This window comes from Muscardinus avellanarius, assembly GCF_963383645.1.
Source record: "Muscardinus avellanarius genome assembly, chromosome: 10".
In the NCBI taxonomy this organism is placed as follows: Eukaryota; Metazoa; Chordata; class Mammalia; order Rodentia; family Gliridae; genus Muscardinus; species Muscardinus avellanarius.
This window is the reverse complement of record NC_137796.1, coordinates 80,249,248-80,272,559: the sequence shown is the minus strand read 5'-3', so window position 1 is coordinate 80,272,559 and position 23,312 is coordinate 80,249,248. Positions and strand designations below refer to the sequence as shown.

At 41.2% G+C, this 23,312-nt stretch overlaps 1 protein-coding gene across 17 annotated transcripts in view; it reads right to left on the bottom strand.

The window, feature by feature from the left end:
• Positions 1–23,312, bottom strand: part of CUX1 (cut like homeobox 1) — a gene marked incomplete at both ends in the record, with an annotated part of 398,444 nt that overhangs the window by 150,285 nt on the left and 224,847 nt on the right. For 16 of the 17 annotated variants that reach the window (XM_080702661.1, XM_080702646.1, XM_080702647.1 and 13 more), the window contains one exon: positions 1,895–2,032. The exons of the other annotated variant lie outside the window; for it this stretch is intronic. In XM_080702661.1, the coding sequence (XP_080558787.1) occupies positions 1,895–2,032 (138 nt within the window). The remainder of the gene's footprint in view (positions 1–1,894; positions 2,033–23,312) is intronic. 17 annotated transcript variants of the gene reach the window in all.

Here is a 23,312-nt window from a genome sequence, read left to right as displayed (position 1 = left end):
CTTGTGATCTTCCTGCCTCAGCTTCAGGTGTGTGCTCTAAATTTTGAACCATCTATACTACCACCATGATGATGGAAACACATGATGTGTACCCTACTCTTCCTTATGATCGTGTCATGTTGCAAAAAGGAAAGTGACAGTTTTTCTGGAGGCTGGGAAACTCTGTTATCAATACATAAAGAAAGGAAAAATTACTGGCAAATAAGCTTAAGAAGCAGTGCCATGGGCTTTGCATGCCATGGGCCTATGTGAGAAGCATGAGAACTTCCCACTAAGAAAAAGCAGCTTTTATGAAGGCAAGATGTTTCAGGTTACACAGCTAGGTAGTGGCAACCAAGGGACTCAAACAAGGTCTATCTGCTCCAGAGCCTTTGTTCTTAGACTGTTTTTATAAAGCCCACCACAGGGACCTCTGGGGAGAGAGCCTCCCACACTTAGTTAGGCCCTGGGGTCATGTACTGTGCAAAGGCTCACAGCTGAGCACCTGCCAATCATGCAGGCGGTGGCCATGCTAGGGGAAGGGAGGGAAAGCCTGCACAGCCCTACCCGTCACACCTGCACCATCCTCCAACAAACAACAGCAAACTCAATAAAAACAGAGATCGGGGCTGTCCAAATTAGATGCTGGAGGTCACTGAAGAAACAAATGTAAAGGATACTCCCTTTAGGTAACATCCCTGTGCAAACCAGAAGAATTGAGTATCGGGAAATTCCAACAAGAATTTCTCCTACTTGGAGAAGGCAGGGCCCTTTCTCAGAACAATCCCAGCTAAATAAGCCCAACGCCTGGCTTTCAAGCAGGACATAGCTGTCCCTTTGGGCTCTCTGTGGAGCCAAAGTGAGGTGGGGCCTGAGCATAGCAGTGCCCAGGAGGGACTGTGCAGAGACCTCCAGAGGGGCTTGGGGGCTGCCCTCACAGTCCAGGCTTGTTTCTATCTCTGGCTCTTTCCACATTATCCCAGTTTGTTTGTTTATTTTCCTGTGGATAATCTTCCTCCTGAGTCTGCCTCCAATATTCTCAAAGCCAAAAGACATTTTTCGCAGTGCTCGGAACTAAGCCCTCAAAGCATATTTGGATGTCCATTCAGAAGCTTCCTTTCCTTTTCACCCCATCCCATACCTATGTCTCTAAGCAAAAAATAGGCAGGCCAGGCTACAACTTGGAGCTGGTTGGAAACCTGGCAACTACTTTCAGAGGGGCCCTAATTTTTCAAGACAAGGAAGCCAGGAGAATCTGGGATTCTGAATACATCTTGGTTTTAGGTGTAGGAGAGATCTTTTTGTTCCTCCTTGACAGGAAAAGCCAGGCCACCTTTGTCCTCTCTGCCTTGTTGATGCTGGGCAACCACACCAAGAGCTGTTTTCTTTCACTGGATTCGTAATGAATAGGTGAGGCAGGCGAGGAAAGGGAGTGCGTAAGCGCGCAAAGGATGCGTCCTGTCTGGAGCCTAAATGGATCAGCAGCAATTACTAAATGACTTACTGTGTGTGACCCTTTGATCATGAGCTGGCTCTCTGACAGGTGGTGCCCAGAGGCAACACATCAGTCTTTTAAAAGGCAGATCCTATCATATGATGATATAGGAGGAATGTTCAAAGAATCCTGATCAGCCCTGTCTGAGGGCAATAAAATCCTATGTAGTTATTGTGCACAGGAAAAGTTTGACTTCCAAATGGCTAAGCATTATCATTATCTCTCTTTAACGATTCTGTTTCTCGCCCCACCCTGGCTTCATGACGTGTGTAACAATTAGAGCTAGTCTCGACAGTGTGGATAAGGCAATTAAAGGAAAGAGGAGGAGGAGGAGGAGGAGGAGGAGGAGGAGGAGGAGGAGGAGGAGGAGGAGGAGGAGGAGGAGGAGGAGGAGGAGGAAGCGCCCATTTTTTTACCAACCTTGATTTTTCACTTCGGCAAATTCCTTGTTGTATTCTTCCAGAGTTTCCCTAAGTTTCTGGTTCTCCGTTTCAATGTCATGCAGGCGCTGCACTTTGAGCTGCAGCTGCTGCCCAAGATCCAGAGCTGGGACTGGATCTACACAAGAGAAGAACACATGTGATCAGCCCACACTGGATAGGCCTCCTGGGTGCACCAGAAATCCTCCTGCAGGCTCCTCAAGGTCTCACCTCCTCATGCAGAGCCCCCAGGACTCCTGGCTGGATGGGGGGCTTTTCTACTGCTTGACAAAGGAAAGATTCTACCTCAGGATTCTGAATGTATAGAGATAAGAAGGGAATAATGGTGGGCAGATTCACTGATATTTGTCAACTCCGTGGCATGCTGTAATGCTTTAATAATTTATTCTTTGATCTGGTAAGAAGGAAAACCTATGAGGGCAGCAAGGGAAGGAGCCCCAGGAAAACCCACCACATATCTATAGCTGTACTAGGAGAATGTTTGGTCTGTGGAAAAATGTCTATAAGTGTAACATCTCTAATAAGTTCAAAAAGTTGGAAATAACACCTGATATTCTGAGAGCATCACACATATCAGAGAATACTTGAATGGACATTTTCTCATTTGAGACTCACAACAATACCGAGAAAGAGACACGGGATAGAAGTAGAAACTAATGCTCAGAGAAGCACAGGGACTGGTCCAAGGTTGCCCAGAAAATTGGCAGGAATAGAGAAGGCTCAAGTTTCCCAGCTCCAGGTCATCTGGTACAGGAAGAAAAGAGACCCTTGGTGTTTAATAGAGTTTACTCTATTTCAGGAGATGGTCATTCTTCTCTGCTATCCTGCTTTACTGATGAAGGATGCTGAGAAGAGTCAGAGGTAAGCGGCTGCTGGTACCAAGACTGGAAAACCTTACAGAAACATAGCTGGTGAGCCAGCACGACCCACTGGCACATGCCAGTGGCCTAGCAGCCAGGAGGCAGGCCACCAAGCTCTGATTATAACACAAAGAGCGTCCACGCCAGTCCTGTGAGCTTTTGTAGCCAACTGAACGTGCTATCTGCCATCGGATTTACTTAACATCGGATTTTAGTTCAAAGTTAGTGATTTTAGACATGCGATTTATTGGACTGACTCTTTGCCTCTGGCTTTACTATTAATTCAGCACAAGACAGAGTGACATTAAATGTTTTCTGTGTCAGTTGGATCTTCCCTTTCCCTTCTGCTGCCTAAGCAGCAATTACAATCCACCTGCCAGACACCCGGGGAGCAAGTCCTTTGGAATGCTCAGGCTCCACTGCACTAGAACATCCAAGTCCACTGAGCTTGGAAAGACTATTGAACGTGTTTTGGCCTGGGCGCCAGCATCACTTGTGAAATGGCTACAGAGATTTAGTCTCCTGTTGAGGAATGCTAAACACCAAGCACGGTAGATCAACAGGGGTATATATTTGAGGGCTCACTTAATTTTCAAGTGCCAGAGTCATTAATTTTTTAGACCACCCCTGGTTCCTAGAAACAAGGGCAAAGTCTACCATGCCTCAGTGAATGTGTCCACTAGGAGCCAGGAACTCTCAGAGATGCCAGTTTCTTTGTGGAGTTTACAGGAGGCAGGCACTGGGATGTGTTGAGTGTGGGCCAGCCAGACCAATGCTGTCCATCATGTGCAACCCCCGCCTGCGTGTATATATATATATAGTCTATGACTGCATCGCTTTCTCATGTATGGTTTTTCATTATTATTTAAATCTACATTAAAATATTTATGTTAAATTAGATTTCAAAAGCTATTTTGGGGAGATGAGTCTCTAAGTACAAGTAGGCTTAACAAGAAAAATGGAATTCTTGGAACATTCTGGATTCAGTTTTTTGGTACTACTGGGGCATTCTACCTCTGAGCTACACCTCCAGCCCTATAATATTTTTTATTTTGAAACAGAGTCTCACTAAGTTGCTCAGAAACCTCGCTAAGTTGCTGAGGCTAGCCTTGAATTTGTGATCCTTCTGCTGCAGCTTCCCAAATACTGGAATTACAGGTATGTGACACCATGCCTGGCTGGCTCAGTTTTATTTTTTTTTAATTTCAGTATCTTCCCAGGAAATCTTCCTGCCTCCTTCCCCCATCTCCATGGCCTTATCCTGGACAAATGGCCTGCAGAGAATTAATGGTATGCTCACGGACTCCTTCACATACACCTACAAGGTGAACCTGATTCAGAGGTCAGGGAAGGGGAGGTGAGGATGACCACTGGACATGCAGGAAATTCCATTAGCATTCAGTCATGGAAGCTTTCCAGGATAACTGCTAGTACAAATTATATTCTATAAAGAACTAAGCTTGCATAATATACTTTGTCCCTAAAATTCCTGTCAGGATTTTCTGCCCATTATTTTTAAAAAGGCTAGGACCCACAATGTCTACTTCAAAAGAAAAAAAAAAAAACACAAGAAAAAAATTTAGCTTCCTTTACATGATTCAGCGAAGAATCCAGGGACATATAAAAATAACAGGCACATTATCAAATGAATAGTAACTAGACCTTTAGACAAATTTTCAGAGTGTTATACTATAAGTGAAAATTCTGGCAATCTCCTAATTATTCATTACGACATCTATATTTAATTTAACACTATTAGAGGTTAATGGCTTAGTAGCAAAACTGGTCACAGAATAAGGAACAGGCTGAATGTTCAAACATCTCTATGCATTAAACTCCAAACTTTACTACGCTGCAGTTGAATGACTAAATGCCTACAGCATTTGAATATTGTTTTGGGATATGTAAAAGGCATTGCTAAAGTACCTCTTAGGCTTAATTTTTATTACTTGTATTAAAGAACAGCTAATTACCACATGACAATATAATGACTCTAGCATGTTTGGGCTGGAGACCAAAACAATGAATTTCAGCATGCCAAACCCCAACCTGCATGCTAATCTGGGGAAATCATAGCTTTTTGTCTCGTTAATGATTTCCAATGCCATTTAAACCCCACACAAGTATTGTTAGGTCTTATGCTGCACGTCAGAAACCTCTGATCTCAGTAGCTCAATTAGAGAACAGTCTGGAGGAGGCAAGAGAACACACCCATATGTAAAAGAGGAACACACAGAATCAAAAGAGGAACACACAGAATCCCTGAACCCCTGTCTGCCCAGCCTCCTCCAACCAACATGCCCTGTGCCCATCTCCTCACCACCATGACAAACTCACAAAGGTTTTACAATAATTTAATAGATAACTCTTAAGACACTTTGAGGTATTTGCTCAGTATGCAACACAGGGCTCAAAGAACATAATTAAACAACAGTGGTGATCACAATCCCGTCACCTTCTTTATTCAGCACCTATGGCTAAGCGCAGGCACCATTATCTCACTGGTTCCAGCCATCACAGCAGAGGCTGGGGGAGGGCACAGGGATGTGTCAAGCACTGGCATCTTCCCTGGGGATAGGGAGAGGAGTGAAGCTGGCCAGGCAAACAGGTATGCAAACTCTAATTAAAGAATTCTGCTTCCCAAACCAGTAGCCAACTCAATTATACTGTCTGTTCTAGTACTAATTTAACAAGCATTTCCTAAGTCACTTTGTGCTCTGGGAAAGGCCCAGGTGAGGCACTTGGCCATGTCAGCAGGAACCAGTATCACAGGAGAGGTAAATCTGGGACAGAAAATAACCAAGGGAAAGCAAGAAATGCTGCTCTGAAGATCACTCCCTGGTCGTTTTTTGAGCCAATGTGCACATTTTGACATACAGGGCTGTTCTACGTGCTGAGGAAACCCAGTGGTGAATAGGACAAAACCTTTGATCACAAAGCTTATCATGGGGGCTTGGGATATAGCTCAGTGGAACAGCGTATGTCTAGCACATGTGAGGTTCTGGGTTCCATTCAAGTAACAACCTCCCAACCCCTGAAAGCTTGATTTTAGTGGAGTCAGACAAGAAGGAAAACTCAACAAGACAGAATAACTACAAATACTATCAAGTATGCTGAAAACAAACAGAGCAGTCAGTCACAGGGGGGAAGGGAGTAGGTCCTAGAGACAGGAAGGTGGGGAAGGCTCTGAGCAGGTCAGCTGGAAGGGAGAGCTGGATGGTGAGAAGCGTCAAGGATTCACACTGGGCAAAAGCAGTAGCTAGTGCAAAGGTATTACAGTGAATTTGAATGTAATGGGACATGTTCAAGGCACTGAATATGGGGGGAGCCAGGGTGGTTGGAGTGAAGGGAAAGGAGAGTGGTAATGAACAGTGGTCAGAGAGAAGACTGTGCTCCAGAATTTAAATAAAATAATGAGGACAATAGGAGAGAAACAGAACATTATAAATAAAGGCTGACCCGAATTCTAGTGCTAAAAAACCAATGTCTGAAATGAGCCACAGGCCAAGTTTGAATTCAGTTCCATTGTCAGGAAACTGTAGGGAGAATGCTCTCTTGCAAGATGAGGCCCTGGGGCGAGAAGAAAGCTGCAGGACTACAAACCACAAAAAGGTTTGTTGGTTCCCTACTGGCAAAGTATTTAAGAGTCTCAAGCTTGAAGATGAACTTTACAATTTTCTTTAACAAAAGCTAAGTGTTCCAAATTAGCTACCTGGTTCTTTGATGGTGAATGGCTGTCATATCAGTAATATGCTGCCTGACAGACATTTTTGAAAAAATAAACACATAATCTATGTCTTGAAGTTAATGTGAAACTTTAATACTAAGTGAGGAGGGGGAAACTACTTGAAAAAACTCATGCTATAATGACAAGCATTCTAAAAATGGATATTGAAATGCTCCCACCATCACAGAGAATTACACAAAAGGACAACATTCTCTGTAAAAACATTTCTTGATGCCACAAATTGTACAAGGGGGAGCAGGGCATTGATGGTTTAGAGTGTGTGCCATAGTACACATGTTCAATTCCCAACTTACTCCATGTGCAAACTTGGACAAGTAACTTATATTTGCAACTTAGTTTCTTTATAAATTGGGCATAATAATGTAGTTTTTATCACAGAGGTTGTGAGGATTAGTTTAGAAGACTGCTAGGTAATGAATTAAATGTAATAAACTGGCCTGGTGCATGCTTCTAATCCCAGTACTTGGAAGAGGATCTGGGTTCGTGGACAGCCTCAGGTACTTAGTGAGTCGCTTTGCAACTCAGTGAGACCCTGTTTTCAAATAAAGAATAAAAAACAGGGCTGGGGTGTAGCTCAAAGGTAGAATGCCCCTGGGTTCCATCCCCAGTACTGCAAACAACAACAACAACAACAACAACAACAACAACAACAACCGCTCAATAAATGCTACCTATTATTTACCAACTTAAGCCTGGTTAAATATTTGCCCAAAGAAGTTTCAAACCATTTAAGAATACAAGAATGCAACAGCATCTGACTAATTACCAAGACAAACTGCAGTCAAAAATAAAGATTAGTCAAGTTTCAAAAGATGCCTTTTTCTAATTGGTATACAGACTTCAAAAATATAGATCAAGTTTTTATAAAGACAGTTGATAACATATTTCATTGGCTTGGATCTATGTATCTTTGGGAATTATCTTTTCCAGCCACTTATAATGGCACTTAAAACCAAGCATCAAAATCGACACAACTTGGATATTTCCACTTTGAGCTAATAAGTCATAATAAGCTATGAAAGAGCCGGGTGTCCTGGCGCACACTTGTAAACCCTGCGCTTGGGAGGCTGAGATAGGAGGATCACACAGGTCCAAAGCCAGCCTCAGCTACTTAGTGAGGCTCTCAGCAACTGAGACCCTGTTTCCAAATTAAATAGAAAATAGGTCTGGGAGTATAGCCCGGAGGTAGATAGCCCCTGGGTTCCACCCCCAGTAAAACACACACACACACACACACACACACACACACACACACACACACACACATATACACACACACACGCGCGCGGGGCTATGAAAGATTTGAGCTATGAAAATTCATTGGTACTCTGGCTGTAAACACTAAAATACTAGGCAAAACATATGAAATAACCGTTTACAGATGCTGTATGACCAGAAGAGCAGAGCTGTTGTCTCTGAGTGAAGGAAAATGAACTCAGGCAACCCTCAGCTCACCTGACTTTCTGCCAGGAAGCACTTTCTGGACAGCTGCATAGGGAAGAGGCACCCCAAGCAGAACACAGAACCATCTTCCTGGATTGCAAAGATGAAGATTAGAAGATTGGGAGGATGTGACACTGGAATGTGTAGGGCAGAGCACAGAGCAGGTGAGAGAGAGAGAGAGAGAGGAGAGAGGAGAGAGGAGAGAGGGGAGAGAGGAGGGAGAGAGGGAGGGAGGGAGGGAGGGAGGGAGGGAGAGGGAGGGAGGGAGGGAGGGAGGGAGGGAGGGAGGGAGGGAGGGAGAGAGGGAGAGAGAGAGAGAGAGAGAGAGAGAGAGAGAGAGAGAGAGAGAATGAATGAATATATCCCTGAGGGGGTAATCTAGAGTCTGCAGTTAAAAGCCAAGGTGCAAATGCTGTGGGTGAAGCTTGGGAGGGCTGAGCGAGGAGCTGCAGGGAAGGTCTCAGATGAACAATTCCTAGAATTTCAGGGATTGGAGACTTTGGAATTATAAACAGCTAAGGAGAGACTTATTGAAGATCAAGGACATTTACTAAAGATGTCAGAGGACCTGCAAAGAGTGGAGGGCTCAGCTGATATTAAAGGGTGGTCCAGAATCACTGCAAATTGATAAAAACATGCCTCAGAATGATCAAGCTGACCTGCAATTAATTTAACTCCCCACCCAATCAAACCTCAGTATTCTTAAGAAAAATAATAAAATCCAGACAACTGATATGCACAATGCAACATCCTACCCAAATTACTAGACATGTGAAAAAGCTGCATAATAAAGGGGAGGTGGATGGGTGTGAGAATCAGTTATAAAAAATAAAATCAGAAATGACAAAAGAATGGAATTAATTGAAGACTAATATAAACATGCTCAAGTATTTAAAATATATGAACAAAACAAGGGGGAAAACAAGACAAATAAAAAGAATCAGAATCAAATGGAATTCTAAAGCTAAAAATATATTTCTGAAATAAAAATCCACTAAATTGGCTTCACAATAGATTAGGAGGGAAAAGTCAGTGAATTCAGACAGAGAAACTGAACAGAAGCACAAAAAGATTTGATAGCAATAAGCATAATTGAATTGCTAAAAACAAGCATAAGAATCTAAAATCTTAAAAGGCAGAGAAAAGATTAATTATATTTAGAAAAAGAAAGATAAGAATAACTAGAGAGTTCCTGTCAGAAACAGTCTTGAGACAGAAAAAAATAAAAACTAAAACCACCAGCAATTTTATACCCAACCCAAAATACCTTTAAAAAATGAGGGTAAGGTAGACTTTTTTTTTTTTCTTTTTCCAGGTGAATAAAAGTAGACAGAATTCATTGCCAGTGAACCTGCACCATAAAAAAATGTTAAAGAAATGCCCAGCATGGTGGCACACACCTGTAATCCCAGTACTTGGGAAACTGAGACAGGAGGATTGTAGGTTGAAGTCCAGCCTCAGGACTTCAGTGAGAGGCTCAGCAACTTAGTGAGAACCTGTTACAAATAAAAAAATAAAAAGGGCTGGTGATGTAGCTTCGTAGAATGCCTCTAAGTTCAATTCCCAATAAAACACCCCACCCCCTAAAAAAGTTAAAAGTAAAGGTAGTAACAATATATTATAGAGTTATAACATATATAAAAGCAAAATATGTAACAACAGGCAAAGAAAAAGATGGAGCAAATGAAAGTATATTATAAAATTCCCATATTATATGCAAAGTAGTAAAATAATAATACAAATTAATAGCATTTAAATTAAACATGTCAGCCGGGTGTGGTGGCACACGCTTGTAATCCCAGCATTTGGGAGGCTGAGACAGGAGGATTATGGTTTGTGGACAGCCTCAGCTACTTAGTGAGGCCCTTTGCAACTCAGTGAGACCCTGTTTCAAAATAAAGATTAATAAAAGAAAAATAAGGCTGGGGTGCACTCAGAGGTAGAATGCCCCTGGGTTCCATCCCCAGTACTTCCCAAACAAACAAACAAACAAACAAATTAAACAAGTCTATTTTAACCCCTAAAGTAACTACTAAAATTAAACAGTTATAGCTAATAAGGTAATTGGGGAGGTAAAGTAAAATAAATGAAAACTTTAACAAAGGCAAAAAACAGACAAACAGAAAGTGAGATTGCAGACTTAGGAATAGTAAAATAGTAGAATTAACTCTGAACTTATCCATAATTACATTAAATGTAAGTGATGTAAATACGAGTTAAGGGACAGACTGTCAGAATGGATTTTAAAAGCAGGATATAGCTATCTACAAGAAATGCAATTTAGCCGGGTGTGGTGGCGCACGCTTGTAATCCCAGTACTTGGGAGGCTGAGACAGGAGGATCGCACAGGTTCGAAGCCAGCCTCAGCTACTTAGTGAGGCTCTCAGCAACTTAGTGAGACCCTGTTTCCAAATAAAATATAAAATAGGTCTGGGAGTGTAGCCTGGAGGTAGAAAGCCCCTGGGTTCCACCCCCAGGAACGAACGAACACACACACACACACACACACACACACACACACACACACACACACACGATTCCCACCACTGCCTAGACCAACATTCTTCTGCAAAGGTAGTAAATTAGTAAGTGGCATGTTCTTTAAGATTACTGTGCCTTGTGCTTCAGGGTCCTATGATAGCACTATTGTTATTGAAACCAAGAAGCCATGCATAAAGTTCAGGAACATATCCCTCCTTAATACTACATAAAGGGCTGCTGATAAAATCCTGATCATATCTGGTTGAGTACCCTCACTCACATGGAATGGAAAGAAAAAGAAGAGTATAAGAGTATAAGGTCCAGTGTACTGCTCTGTACAGGTACATTTGAGTCCTAACTGAAGTACTTACTGCTTCTACCATTAGCTGAATTTTGCTGCCATTATATAAAGTTGATCTTCCATAGAAAGCTTCCTGTTCTAATGGGCAAAAACTTATGTGATGCCAGGTAAATGAACAGCAGGACTAGTGAAAAGACTACCTCAAAGGGCACTGTAAGCCGGGCGTGGTGCGCACGCTTGTAATCCCCGCGCTTGGGAGGCTGAGACAGGAGGATGGCACAGGTTCAGAGCCAGCCTCAGCTACTGAGTGAGGCTCTCAGCAACTTAGTGAGACACTGTTTCCAAATAAAGTCTAAAGGGGGGGGGCACTGTAAAAGGTGAACTGGTCTACTGCAGCAGCCACATTTTCCGACAATATGTTTGTTCTCTGTATTCTAATCCTTCTAAGCCAGGGAGAATACCAGTTGGCAATCTTTGTAGACGAGGTTTAAGTGTTTTACCCAAAGACAAGTAATATATTTATATAGAGCTGGATGTGGTGGTACACACTTGTAAATCCCACTACTTGGAAGGCTGAGACAGGAGGTTCGCAGGTTTATTGGTACAGCCAGCCTCACCAACCTAATGGGGTCCTCGGCAACTCAGTGAGACCTGGTTTAAAAATAAAACATAAAAGTAGGGCTAGTGGTGTAGCTTGGAGGTAGAATGCTCCTAAATTTCATCATTAGTATTATAAATATATAGACTGAGCAACGCTGGTTTCATAGACATGGCAGCATTTGCAGGAAGAGAAATAATCCAGAATTATGTTTTATTTTTTATTTATTTATTTATTTGGTGGTACTGGGATTCCTGGAAGCCCTTCTATCTCTGGGTTACACTCCCAGACCTATTTTATATTTTTTGAAACAGGGTCTCTTAAGCCAGCACGGCTGGCTTCGAACCAGCGCGATCCTCCTGTCTCCGCCTCCCAAGCGTGGGGATTACAAGCGTGTGCCACCACGCCCGGCCAGAATTATGTTTAAAAAAAAAAAAAAAGAGCCTGGCTCTATAATTAGCTTTTAGCTTTTTTGATACTACCTTTTTAATATTTTGTGAAACCTTGTTAAGTTTTCCAAGTGCTGATATCTGGTCATTCATGTATTGAAAATTCTTTAGTGCTTTGTCAATTGAAGCTTCGTAGTTTCTTTATTTGGAGTCACTCAATAACTCCACTTCTTCTGTGTTCATCCACCCACAGTGTCCCACTAGAGATCATTTCCAAAGTGATGCAAAATTACCAGCCGTGGGCTCAGCTACTCTCCTGGCAAATGCTGTAGCTATACAAAGGCCCAGAGTCGAAAGGCCTAGTGACATGGTTAAAGATGTCAAAACTCCTTTCACAGTAATTAATGGTACAATTAGATATAAGATCATATGGATACAAAAGACCCAAAAGAACACTATCAATCAAATTGGTCTGGTCTTTATAGTAGATCCTATTCAACAACCATGGAACATGTTTTCTTCAAGTCCACATAGAGAGGATATAAAGAATTATAAAACAAGTTCTGGTAAATTTAAAACAACAAAATTCAAAATAAAGCATATTCTTTGCAATGGAATAAAACAATGCCTGGAGCCTCCACTTTAAGTAAATTAGAACTGGTTAGCCTCTAGCCAGGCTGATCAAGGGGAAAAAAAAATGAGAATTCACTCATTCCAAGGTCAGAAAATGAAGGAAGAAACATCATTACAAAGCTTACCAATATTTAAAAGAGGAGAAAATGTTATTGTCAATATTATGTTAATAAATTTCTTAATTTAGATGCAATCTATCATTCCTTTTAGAAAGTTTCAAATTGCTAAAACTGACTCAAGAAGAAACGAAAAGGTCTTAACAGTCTTTTATGGTAAAGAAGTTAAATTTGAAATTAAAAGCCTTGCAAAAAAGAAAATTCCAGGCCCGGACGGCTTCAAAGTTCAACTAGAGAAGTTTTACAAAAATAAATAACATCAATCTTGTGCTGCTTAGGCAACTTAAGGAAGGCTGAGAACTTCTTAACTCATGAACCTAGTACTTTCTGGTCAATAAAAACAATAAAAGGAGAAAACTGAAAAAGTATAGTTTTATATTTTTCATGAATTTAAAGGTAAAAATCCTTAGTAAAATATTAGCAAGCCAAATAAAGCAAAACTTTAAAAGCATAATACATTATAACTAAGTAGGGCTTATCTTAGGTATGCAAGGTTGGTTTAATATTTGAAAATCAAAGCTGGCCGTGGTGGCACACGCTTGTAATCCCAGCATTTGGGAGACTGAGAATGGAGGATCGTGGTTCGCGGACAGCCTCAGCTACTTACTGAGGCCTCCGCAACTCAGTGCAACCCTGTTTCAAAGTAAAGAATAAAAAATAGGGCTGGGAGTGTAGCTCAGAGGTAGAATGCCCTTGAGTTTCACCCCTAGTATGGGGGGGGAGGGGAATCAAATTATTTCACTATATTAACAGAATAAAAGAGAAAAATTTTATGATAGATTCAGCAAAAATGTGACAAAATATAACACCCATTCATGACAAAGCTCTCAGCAAATTAGCAATGGAATGAAATTTCTTCAACTTAATATGTCTCAAAAAAGGGGGAAGGGACTCAAACTCCCACAGAATCCTCTAGCTATTATACTTAATAGCAAAAGCCTGAATTCTTTCCCCTAATTTGGGGACCACTGCAAGGATGTCTGTTTGCTCCATTTCTATTTATATTATATTACAAGTAGCCAGTGCAAAATAAGCAAGAAAAAGCAATATATGTGAAGCATTCTAGATTCTAAGTCAATATGAAAATTCAGACTACAGAAAACCTGAATAACACTATCATCCAATTTGACCTAACTGACATTTTTAAAAATTCCATCCAACAACCATCAAGTACACATTTTTCAAGGGCAGATGGAATGTCTTAGAAAAAATATGAAAACCCCCACAACTTCTAGAATAAAGAAGTATAAAAAGGTCATGGAATATATTATTATTTAAAAATTATATTTATGTACAAAGGCAACAAACAATTCAAAAATAAAATTACAAAAATCATATTCGTGTTATAGCATATCAAAGAAAATATTATATTCAAGAACATGCCCTATTGAGGCATAAGTTCAACATACTATGTGCCAGACTTGTACATTTAAACAGTTAAATAATGCTGAGAGAAATTAAAGATGACCTAAATAGATATGCCATGTCTGGGTTTGAAGACTCCATATTGTTGCCATTTTTCTCAAACAGATCTACAAATACCGTCCTGATCAAGATCACATAAGTTGTGTTTGCAAAAACTGACAGGCTGAATCTAAAACTTACATAGACATTCCAGTAGATAAAAACAATTTTGAAAAAGATCACAGGAGATGAAGGGTTCATATTACCTGATTTCAAGATTGAGTATAAAGCTACAGTGACAAATACAGTATGATACTGTATAAGGATAGACATACAGATGAATCAAGTAACACAAGTGGTTCGGAGAAAGACTCCCACATCTACAGAGTCCATTCATTTTCTTTTATTTTTTTTTTAATTTTATTTTATTGGTGCACTGTATTCATACATCATAGTGGGATACAAACTTTTGTAGACATACATACACACATCGCCCAGTCAGCCCCCACCCGATCCCCACCCCATTCTCTCCCCATCCCTCCTTCCCATGCTTGGCTTAGTGGTTGACATCTAGTATTATAGCAATTTATCCAAAATTAAAAATGATAATCTCATATAAGTTTCATTTGTCTGATACCAAGCGTTTGATGATTTAAAGATAGCATTTCAATATTTATTTTTGCTTTCTTTCTTACTAGAGCATATTTTTTTCTGTTTTTTTAGGTGAAACTATCATATATTTATATATTTATTTTTCAGAAAAAAATCTATCCTAATATGGAATATGAATTCTAGATACCCAAAACGATCTTGAAAAAGAACAAAGCTAGCAGATATATATTTTCTGATTTCAAACCATATAAAGCTACAATAATTGAAACAGTGTAGTACTGTTCTAAAGGCAGATAATATAGACCATTGGAGTTAAATACAAGCCTAGAGCTAAATTCTTCCCTATATTGTCAAGTTATTTTTGACAAGGTTTCCACGAACATTTGGTGGTGGAAATAATAATCTTTTAACTAAATATTGTTGAAAAATAATAATTACATGGAAAAGAATAAAATTGGACCTTTACCTAATCCCATATACAAGTATTAACTCAAAATAGATAAAAGACCTAAATATAAATGTTAAGACTATAAACTTTTAGGAGAAAATCTGGGTCATAAAACCTCACAACATTGAAATTGGCAGTGATTTCTTGGATATGATTTCAATGGCACAGGCAACAGAAGAATATACAAACTCCCTAAAAAATAAAAAAAAAATTGTATATCCAAAGACAATGTAAACAGAGTTAAAAGTTACTAATAGAATTGGATAAAATATTTCCAAATGCTATATCTGAAGGTATATTAATATTCCAACTAGAAATCCTAAAAATTAACAACAATAAAGGCAAACAATACAACTTAGATATAGGTAAAAGACTAACATAAATAATGAATCTCCACAGATAACCAATCTTAGTTGTCTGTTGGATGGAAACTCTTGTTTCTCTGGTTCTGGTGAGTGTTACCTATTTCTTCTTTGTAGTTAATCTCTTTGAGTATTTTCTCTAGCGCTGGTTTTGAAGACATAAATTCCTTCAGTTTCTGTTTGTCATGGAAGCTTCTTATTTCTCCATCTAATTTGATAGAAAGTTTTGCTGGATAGGAAATTTTTGGCTGGAAGTTGTTTTCTTTCAGAGTTTGGAATATGTTACTCCAAGCCCTTCTGGCTCTCATGACTTGGTTTGGGAAGTCTGGAGTGATTCTAATTGGTTTGCCTCTGAATGTCACTTGGCCCTTTGCTTTTGTTGCCTTTAAGATTCTCTGCTTGGCTTCCACATTGGTCATTTTGACAATTATGTGGCGTGGGGATCCTCTTCTCCGATTCTGTCTAAAGGGAGTTCTATAAGTTTCCTGGATCTGTGTATCAACCTCTTGCTCTATATTTGGAAAATTTTCTGCTATTACTTCCTTGAAGAGATTGTTGATCCCTTTGGTATCACTTTCTTTTCCCTCCTCTATTCCAATTATTCTTAGGTTAGCTCTCTTAAGATGGGCCCATATTTCTTCAATGTCAGATTCCTGCTGTCGGATATTTTTTTCTAGATTAGAAACTATGCATTCATTTTTGGATTGCTCATCTTCTAAGAGCGAGATTCTGTTCCCCATGTGGTCTAATCGGTTGTTTGTGCTTTGAATTGAGGCCTTTACTTCATTAATTGCATCCTTTATCTCTTTTTGGCTCTCTCTGAGTTCTTTTCGAAGCACCTCTATTATTTCTACAGTTATTTTCCTGATTTGATCTTCTAGAAATCTCTGATTTTCTGTTTTATCAGGTTCTGATGTTGTGGGGTTGTGCACATTCATTACTCCAGTGTTATTCCTCTTTCCCATGATTTCGGAGGTTTGTGCCTTCTCTGGGTTCTTCCCTTGGGTCACTATGGCTTCACTTAAGGTGCTCTGGATCTCGAGTCTGTATTATCTCAGATCCCACTACTCCTTTACTGGGTTGTATCACAGAGTCTCCGACCCAGGGAGTCTATAGAGGCTGCTTTAAACTATGGGGGGTGCCAGGTTGCACGTTCTCCTATGGTGTGATATCTCTGCCACCACCACTCCCTCACTGGGTCAAGTCCCAGGAGGCCCAATACTGCGATTTCTCCTCTGTGGCCCGCAATTTGACTCACTGTTCTTGAGTATGCAGATGTAGCTGTACTGGACTCGGTGAATTCACTGCTGCTGCAGCTGCCGGTGGCAATATGGCGCCTCTGCCACGCCCTCGGCCATGAGGCTGGCGTATTTTTTCTTCTCTGGTTTTGATTTCCACTCTGAATCCCTGCAGCGTGTGCTGAGCTCAGCCACTGGGAGCTTTAAATGCTGTCTGCGCCGAAAGATCCCGCCTGGCTGTTCCGCAGCGGCTCACCTGGCTTGCTGTAGCCGTCCGTTGAGTTCGCCGCTGCCACCGGCAGCATGGCGCTGCTGCCGCGTCCTCGGGCGCGTGTGTCTCCTCTGTGGCCCTGAGCTCTGTTCTCAGTCCGCTTTCTCTCTGGAGCCTGGTGGTTTTTTTTGTTTTTCTGGTGATGGTGTTTTCTGGCTATGAAAGGCGCTCTTTTTGTGGTAATGGAGATTGGTTGTTAGCGGGACTCTTAAGCCCCGCTTTTCTCGGTCGCCATCTTCCCGGAAGTCTGAGAGTCCATTCATTTTCAACAAAACTTGACCTTTACCTCACATCATTTGTAAAGATCAACTCAAAATGCTTAGAAGGTCCAAAGGTAGAAGAAAAAAAAAAACATAATTTTTTAAAACACAAACACACATTACCACAAAATTGTGATCAGGTAGGTAATTTTTTTTAAAAAAGATGAAAAGCAAGCTCCAAGGGTGGGGATGAGGAAGAAAAATAATAAGATTTTAAAGCAATTTTAAAACTGAGCTAAAGACTGAGGATGCTAGAAATGAAGATCTATGAAGGACCAAAACAAGCATAAATAGAAATATTTAGCTTCACTAGTCATTAGTAGAGTACAAGTTAAATATCACAATAAAATACACACTTAGAGGAATGTCCAGAATCAGATAATACCACATGATGAAGACATGAAGCACCTGAAATTCTCCTGTTTGCAGAGGAATGAAATGATGTAATTACTTTGAAAAACAGTGTGGCCGTTCTTCTGTAGCTAAATGTGTAGCTACCCTGTGACCCTATCATCTTAATCCTAGATATTTACATAACAGATATGAAAATATATGTCCACACAATTGTCTGTGAATGTTTAGACCAACTTAATTCATAAGCACAAACTGGAAACAACCCAAATGTCAGTCAGCAGGTGGATAGACAAGCAGATTATTACACTTCCACAGGATGGAACATCATTCAGCATGAATGGGACTGCTGACAGCAACAGAGATGGACCCAGACACTAGCTGAGTGCAAGCAGCCTCACTGACAGCAAGGTAAACTTCACCCTCCACTTACAAAGTTCTCTTGGGACTTTTTGACTTCACAGTGGCACAAAAGAGGTATGTACTCGATAGAAACTGCAGTTCTGATTTTAAATTTTGATCCTTTTCTGGGCTAGTGATTTGTGGTATGACATTTCTCTGGGATGCTGGGTAGTGGCTGCTGCTGCAGCTCTCAGTCAGCCAGCGACTGGGAGAGGAAACAAGCAAGACTCTATGGTATGCTGTGTGGCTAGACTATGGTGTTCAGTAGGCTAGCAGTACTAAATGCTTTTTCAATTTATAGACTTTTCAACTTAGAATGGAACTTTGATGATTATAACTCCATTACGAGTTGAGAAGCATCTGTATATACTGAATCATTCTCTTTCTATGAAACGTCAGAAATGACAAATGTAAGCCGGGCGTGGTGGCGCATGCTTGTAATCCCAGCATTCGGGAGGCTGAGACCGGAGGATCACGCTTCGCGGACAGCCTCAGCTACTTAGTGAGGCCCTCTGCAACTCAGTGAGACTCTGTTTCAAAATAAAGAATAAAAAATAGGGCAGGGGGTGTAGCTCGGAGGTCAAATGTCCCTGGGTTCCATCACCAAACCCGCAAAAGACAAATGTAACTTATCGTAATTAAAAAAACTATTGGTTGCTGGGGTTTAGGATTATAAGGGAGCTTGAAAAGTGATAGAATTGCCCTACATCTTGATGGTGAGGGTGGCCACCTTATTTAACTGTACACTTGAAATAAGTATACTTTATCATATGCACATTATACAATAATTATATAATTATACAATTATAAAGTTGAATTTAAAGTATAATTTTCAGGGGCTAGAGGTATAGCTCAGTGGTACAGTGCTTGGAAGTATCCTCAAGACCCTGGATTTAATTAATTAATTCCCAGTACTACAAAAAGAAAAAGAAAAAAATACATATACATAGTACAATTTCAGAAAGCAAAAAAGTTTTGTATACTAGTAAAATAAAAGTTCTAGCCAGGCATGGTGGCTCATGCTTGTAATCCCAGCGCTTGGGAGGCTGAAACAGGAGGATTGCACAGGTTCAAAGCCAGCCTCAGCTACTTAGTGAGGCTCTCCGCAACTTAGTGAGACACTGTTTCCAAATAAAGTATAAAATATAGTCCGGAGGTAGAAAAGCCCCTGGGTTCTACCCCCAGTACCACACACACACACACACACACACAAAAAAAAAAATAAATAAAAGTTCTAATTTCTCTTTGTTCTTCATTGTACCCTTTTATTCTAATTTTAGAATGCAATGTATACTATTATAACTAGTAATCATATAAATAAGAACACATCTGGGCTACAAAACCCTTATTTTGTATTCTTTGGGTACAGTACGTGAGTAGAAGCAGTCTACAGACGAGTGAGCAGGATAGTCAGGCCTGGCTGCCAGGCCAGGGGTAGAGGGGTAGCGGGACAGGTGTGGGTCAGGGAGGCAAGGGAGGGATCGCAGCCATGTGGAGAGGGCAGTGGTGACTGAAGGGATGATGAGGGCTTAAACGTGGGACATCGTCTGGCTGGGTCACTAGGACAAACTGACAGATTGCCTATCAGGTATGAGGAAAGATGGGAACCCAGGGTGAAACCTACAAGTGTGGCCAAAGCAATTACATGAAGGTAATGCCACCAACTATCCTGGGAGGATGTGGTAGGCGGGCTTGGGTGAACTGCTCTGCCTCATATCGTGAGGGCCAGAAAGCCCCATCTTAATAAACCAAGGACCATTCTTCCACAGAGAGCTGGGTAGGTGACAGGGCTGTCCCTGTCATCAGCCCCAGGATGAATGTGCCCCTCGTGAGCACCATCCAGGCGATGACATCACAGCATGGCAGACGTTACTTTTCGCCGGGGCACTCTAGGCTAATGTAATCATACGATTACATAATTAACCCAGCTGTCTCATTAAGAAAATCAACTGGAATTCAGGGCATAATTAGTCATACAGCAATTAGCATGCTGATGAGCAACTGATGAAAAGCTGTCTAGATACCCAGTGTGCCAGGACCACCCCGGTCATGGCAAAGGGGGACGAGGCGACACACCTCTGCACGCAGCCACCGTGGGAGGACTCCCAAGTCACATGCAGGGCGTTCTCACTCTCCAGCACCCTGAGGGCCTGCAGCAGGGAAGAATCAAGAGAGACGACCCTGAAGAGACAAACAGCATGCAGAAGCTGGCGGTGGGGCATGCAGATGCCTACTACATGACATTTCTGTTTCTTTAAAACGTTTACAGCCAACTCTTCAATGCAGGCAGTGTGTATGATGAGAGGCTGAGCAGGGCCCCAAGTTTGTGTGATGGACTCAGGAGGGTGGAGAAGCTGCTTCCTCTCTGGTTCCCAAATCCCTCGAGTGTTGGGACAGAGCGTAACTGTCCCTTGTCTGCTGAGGTGGCTTCAGGACCAGCCCCAAGCCAGAGACCCCAGGCAAGGCAGGAGGCAGCACAGTAGCCATCTACAACCCACAGGGCTTTGCTCCTTGGCTGCTGCCCCAGGCCCTCTTTTTGTCCTATTTTACAGGTGCCTGTGGTAGATTCTTAAAAAATGGAATGAAAATGTCTTGTGAAGGCAAACTGGCCATTTGTCAAGAGGACACTGAAGTCACAGAGAGCTCTGTGGAGGGGCCCTGGGCACAGTCTGGTTTGGCAATACCAGGAGACCCAGAATACATGGACTGGAGTATTCTTCTGGAATGGTCACATTTCTAGTCTTTGAGAATGCTATTAAGTAGCACACTGATTAAAATCTTGGCATGAAAACCAAGGGGTATTTCTAAATAAATCTTAAGATTTCATCACCTTTTCCCAGGAGTTGTTTGTACTATGGGTTTCTTAAAGAGGGGCAGACTGGGATGAAAAACAAATAACAGGGGAAAAAAAGGGGGGGGGGTTCTAGTTTTAATCTGTAATGTGTTCTTGCCAGAAAGTAATGGGCACAAAGGACCAGATTGCTTTTTTATTCCTGTAGAACAGCATTAAAAAGAAGTTCTCAAAAAGGATAACATGCAAACTGGGTGTGATGACGCACACTTGTCATCCCAGCACTCGGGAGGCTGAGACCGGAGGATGGCAGTTCACAGACAGCCTCAGCTACTTAGTGAGGCCCTTCGTAACTCAGTGAGACCCTGTTTCAAAATAAAGAATAAAAAATAGGGTTGGGGATGTAGCTTGGAGATAGAATGCCCCTGGGTTCCATCCCCAGTACCAAAAAAAAAAAAAAAAAAAAAAAAGACATTCCACTCTACCTCCAGATCCTCAAACCCTAGGCCAACAGGAATATTCCCTAGGAGAAGCTTTCCTGAATCTCTGTCTATCAAAAACTCTCTTCCTGGGGTGCCTGAGGATATACAGGCATCTTAGAACAGGTTCTGGAAACAGAATTGCCTATAAATGGACTTCTTTTAGCCAGACTCTTTTAGGGCATCCTGGACTGTGATTATAGCTCAGTTGTAAAGCATGTCTCTAGCATACATGGGGCCCTGGGTTCAGTCTGTAGCATAGAAAAGGGGGTGGGGAAAGCCAGGCATGGTGGTGCACTCTTCTAATCTTAGTACTTGGGAGAATGAGACAGGAATATTGCAGGTTCACAGCCAGCTTCATTTCTTAGTGAGAGCCCCCACCACAGCACTTTAGTGAAATCTGTTTCAAAATAAAGAGTAAAAAAATAGGGCCCCTAGGTTCACTCCTCAGTTCTGCAAGGAAAAAAAATAAAATAAAATAAAGAAAAAAAGAGATAAGACAAATCTTTGATGGCTTCAAAAAGACTCTAACATTTACTCATCATAATCAGAGATCAGTACCCTATGGAAAATCAAGTTATACATGCCAGCCAGCCATGACACCTTGGGTTTAAGATGTGTTTCATGAGTCAATGAATAGCTTATATCACTGTGATGTACTTTCTAAGACTTAAACCCTTCCATGCATTGCCTTCTGTGTTTGAAGGGTTTGTGTCTATAGGAACTAAATCATCTGAGCAAGGAGTAAAAACAATTCCTATGGGGGTCGGCGGCAGGACAGTAGCAGAAGGCAATAGCAAGTTGCAAAGAGATTCTCTGGGCAAATTTTGCAACTGAAGCAGACAAGTTCTACAAGCACTGATGTACAGGCAGGAGCTCCATCAACTGTGTGTCTTTGTCTCTTGTCTAAGAACTTTGCAAAAACTACAATTACTGAGATACTTCTGGAACAGAAGCCTCGTAGTCGTGTTTTATACAAAATTCTAAGTACCCTACAAAAAGCCAAATAACTATGCTCTTATCTGCAATAAGGGCTATTCAGAAACCTAGATTGCAACTTGATTATTTTACTGATTTATGCTGCCCCCTCCCAACTGTAGAGATAAATACAAACTCATTGTAAAAAATCTGAAAATATCAAGAAGAGCAAGTCACCCACGCAAGGTTAATGACTGGCAGATTATGCATACCATCATAATTCGGCTCAGAACCCAGTAAAATTCCAGCTATGTAAAAGAGCTTTTAAAAGGAGGTCATTCCAGAATATTTCCAGCTATCTAAGAGGGTCACACTTTAAGAGCAGAGAGATTTATTTCTTGTGTCATGACAGTAAGAAAAATAACCTCTTTTACTTAAAACTTAACTGCTGAAAATTATCTTAAAGGTATCAAATACTCTCCTACCCCTGACTGGGGGCTATTCAAGGGAGGCCAGGAGCCAAGTCTTATTTGCATTTGTATCTTTTGGGTATTCCGTCCAGGGGTCGGTACATGATATACTGCCAGGAAGTGTTGGCTGAGTTTAAGTGTGAACGTGGCTTCGTAAGCAGCCTATCTCAGATCTTTCCTTATATATTGGGGCCACTAGGTGTTGAGAGATAGTCCCTGAGCCCTGCTGTCACCCACAGCCATGGACTCTGATAGAGGGAACTGGCTTCTTGATCACAGAGCCTGCTGCACAGGGACACCTTGACGGGTTCTTGCCTCATCCAGGGATCCAACTGGGTTGTGATATGGGTATTACAGGATGTTTTTCCTCATGTAACTAACCACTGGTCAATTAAGAAAAATAAATTAGATGTATATTAAAAATAAAATAAAATAAATTCATGATATAAAATTTAAACTTTGTGAATCTAAATGTAAAACTGCCTTTCCCCAGCTGCAGTGTGGGCAGTAACATGTTTAAAATGAGAGATGCAAATATATGAATGATGAGAGATGCAAAGAAAATTAGTAAAATTTTCTTGCTGTAAACCAGGTTCTGGACGTAGTAATAATGTGTTATGTTAGCTGGCTCCTTAGAGTTGTCCTAGCGGACTTCCTTAACTTCCTAGTCAGAAAAGAATCAAATCCATTCTCTCTCTGAAATACAGCTAACATCTGTCTATTTCTCTCTGGCTTTACTTCTACCACCGAAACCAAGAATCCTTGTTTCCCTCCCATGTTGCCTTGGACCTCTTTCTAATCTCTCATCCAAAGTGCAGTGGGA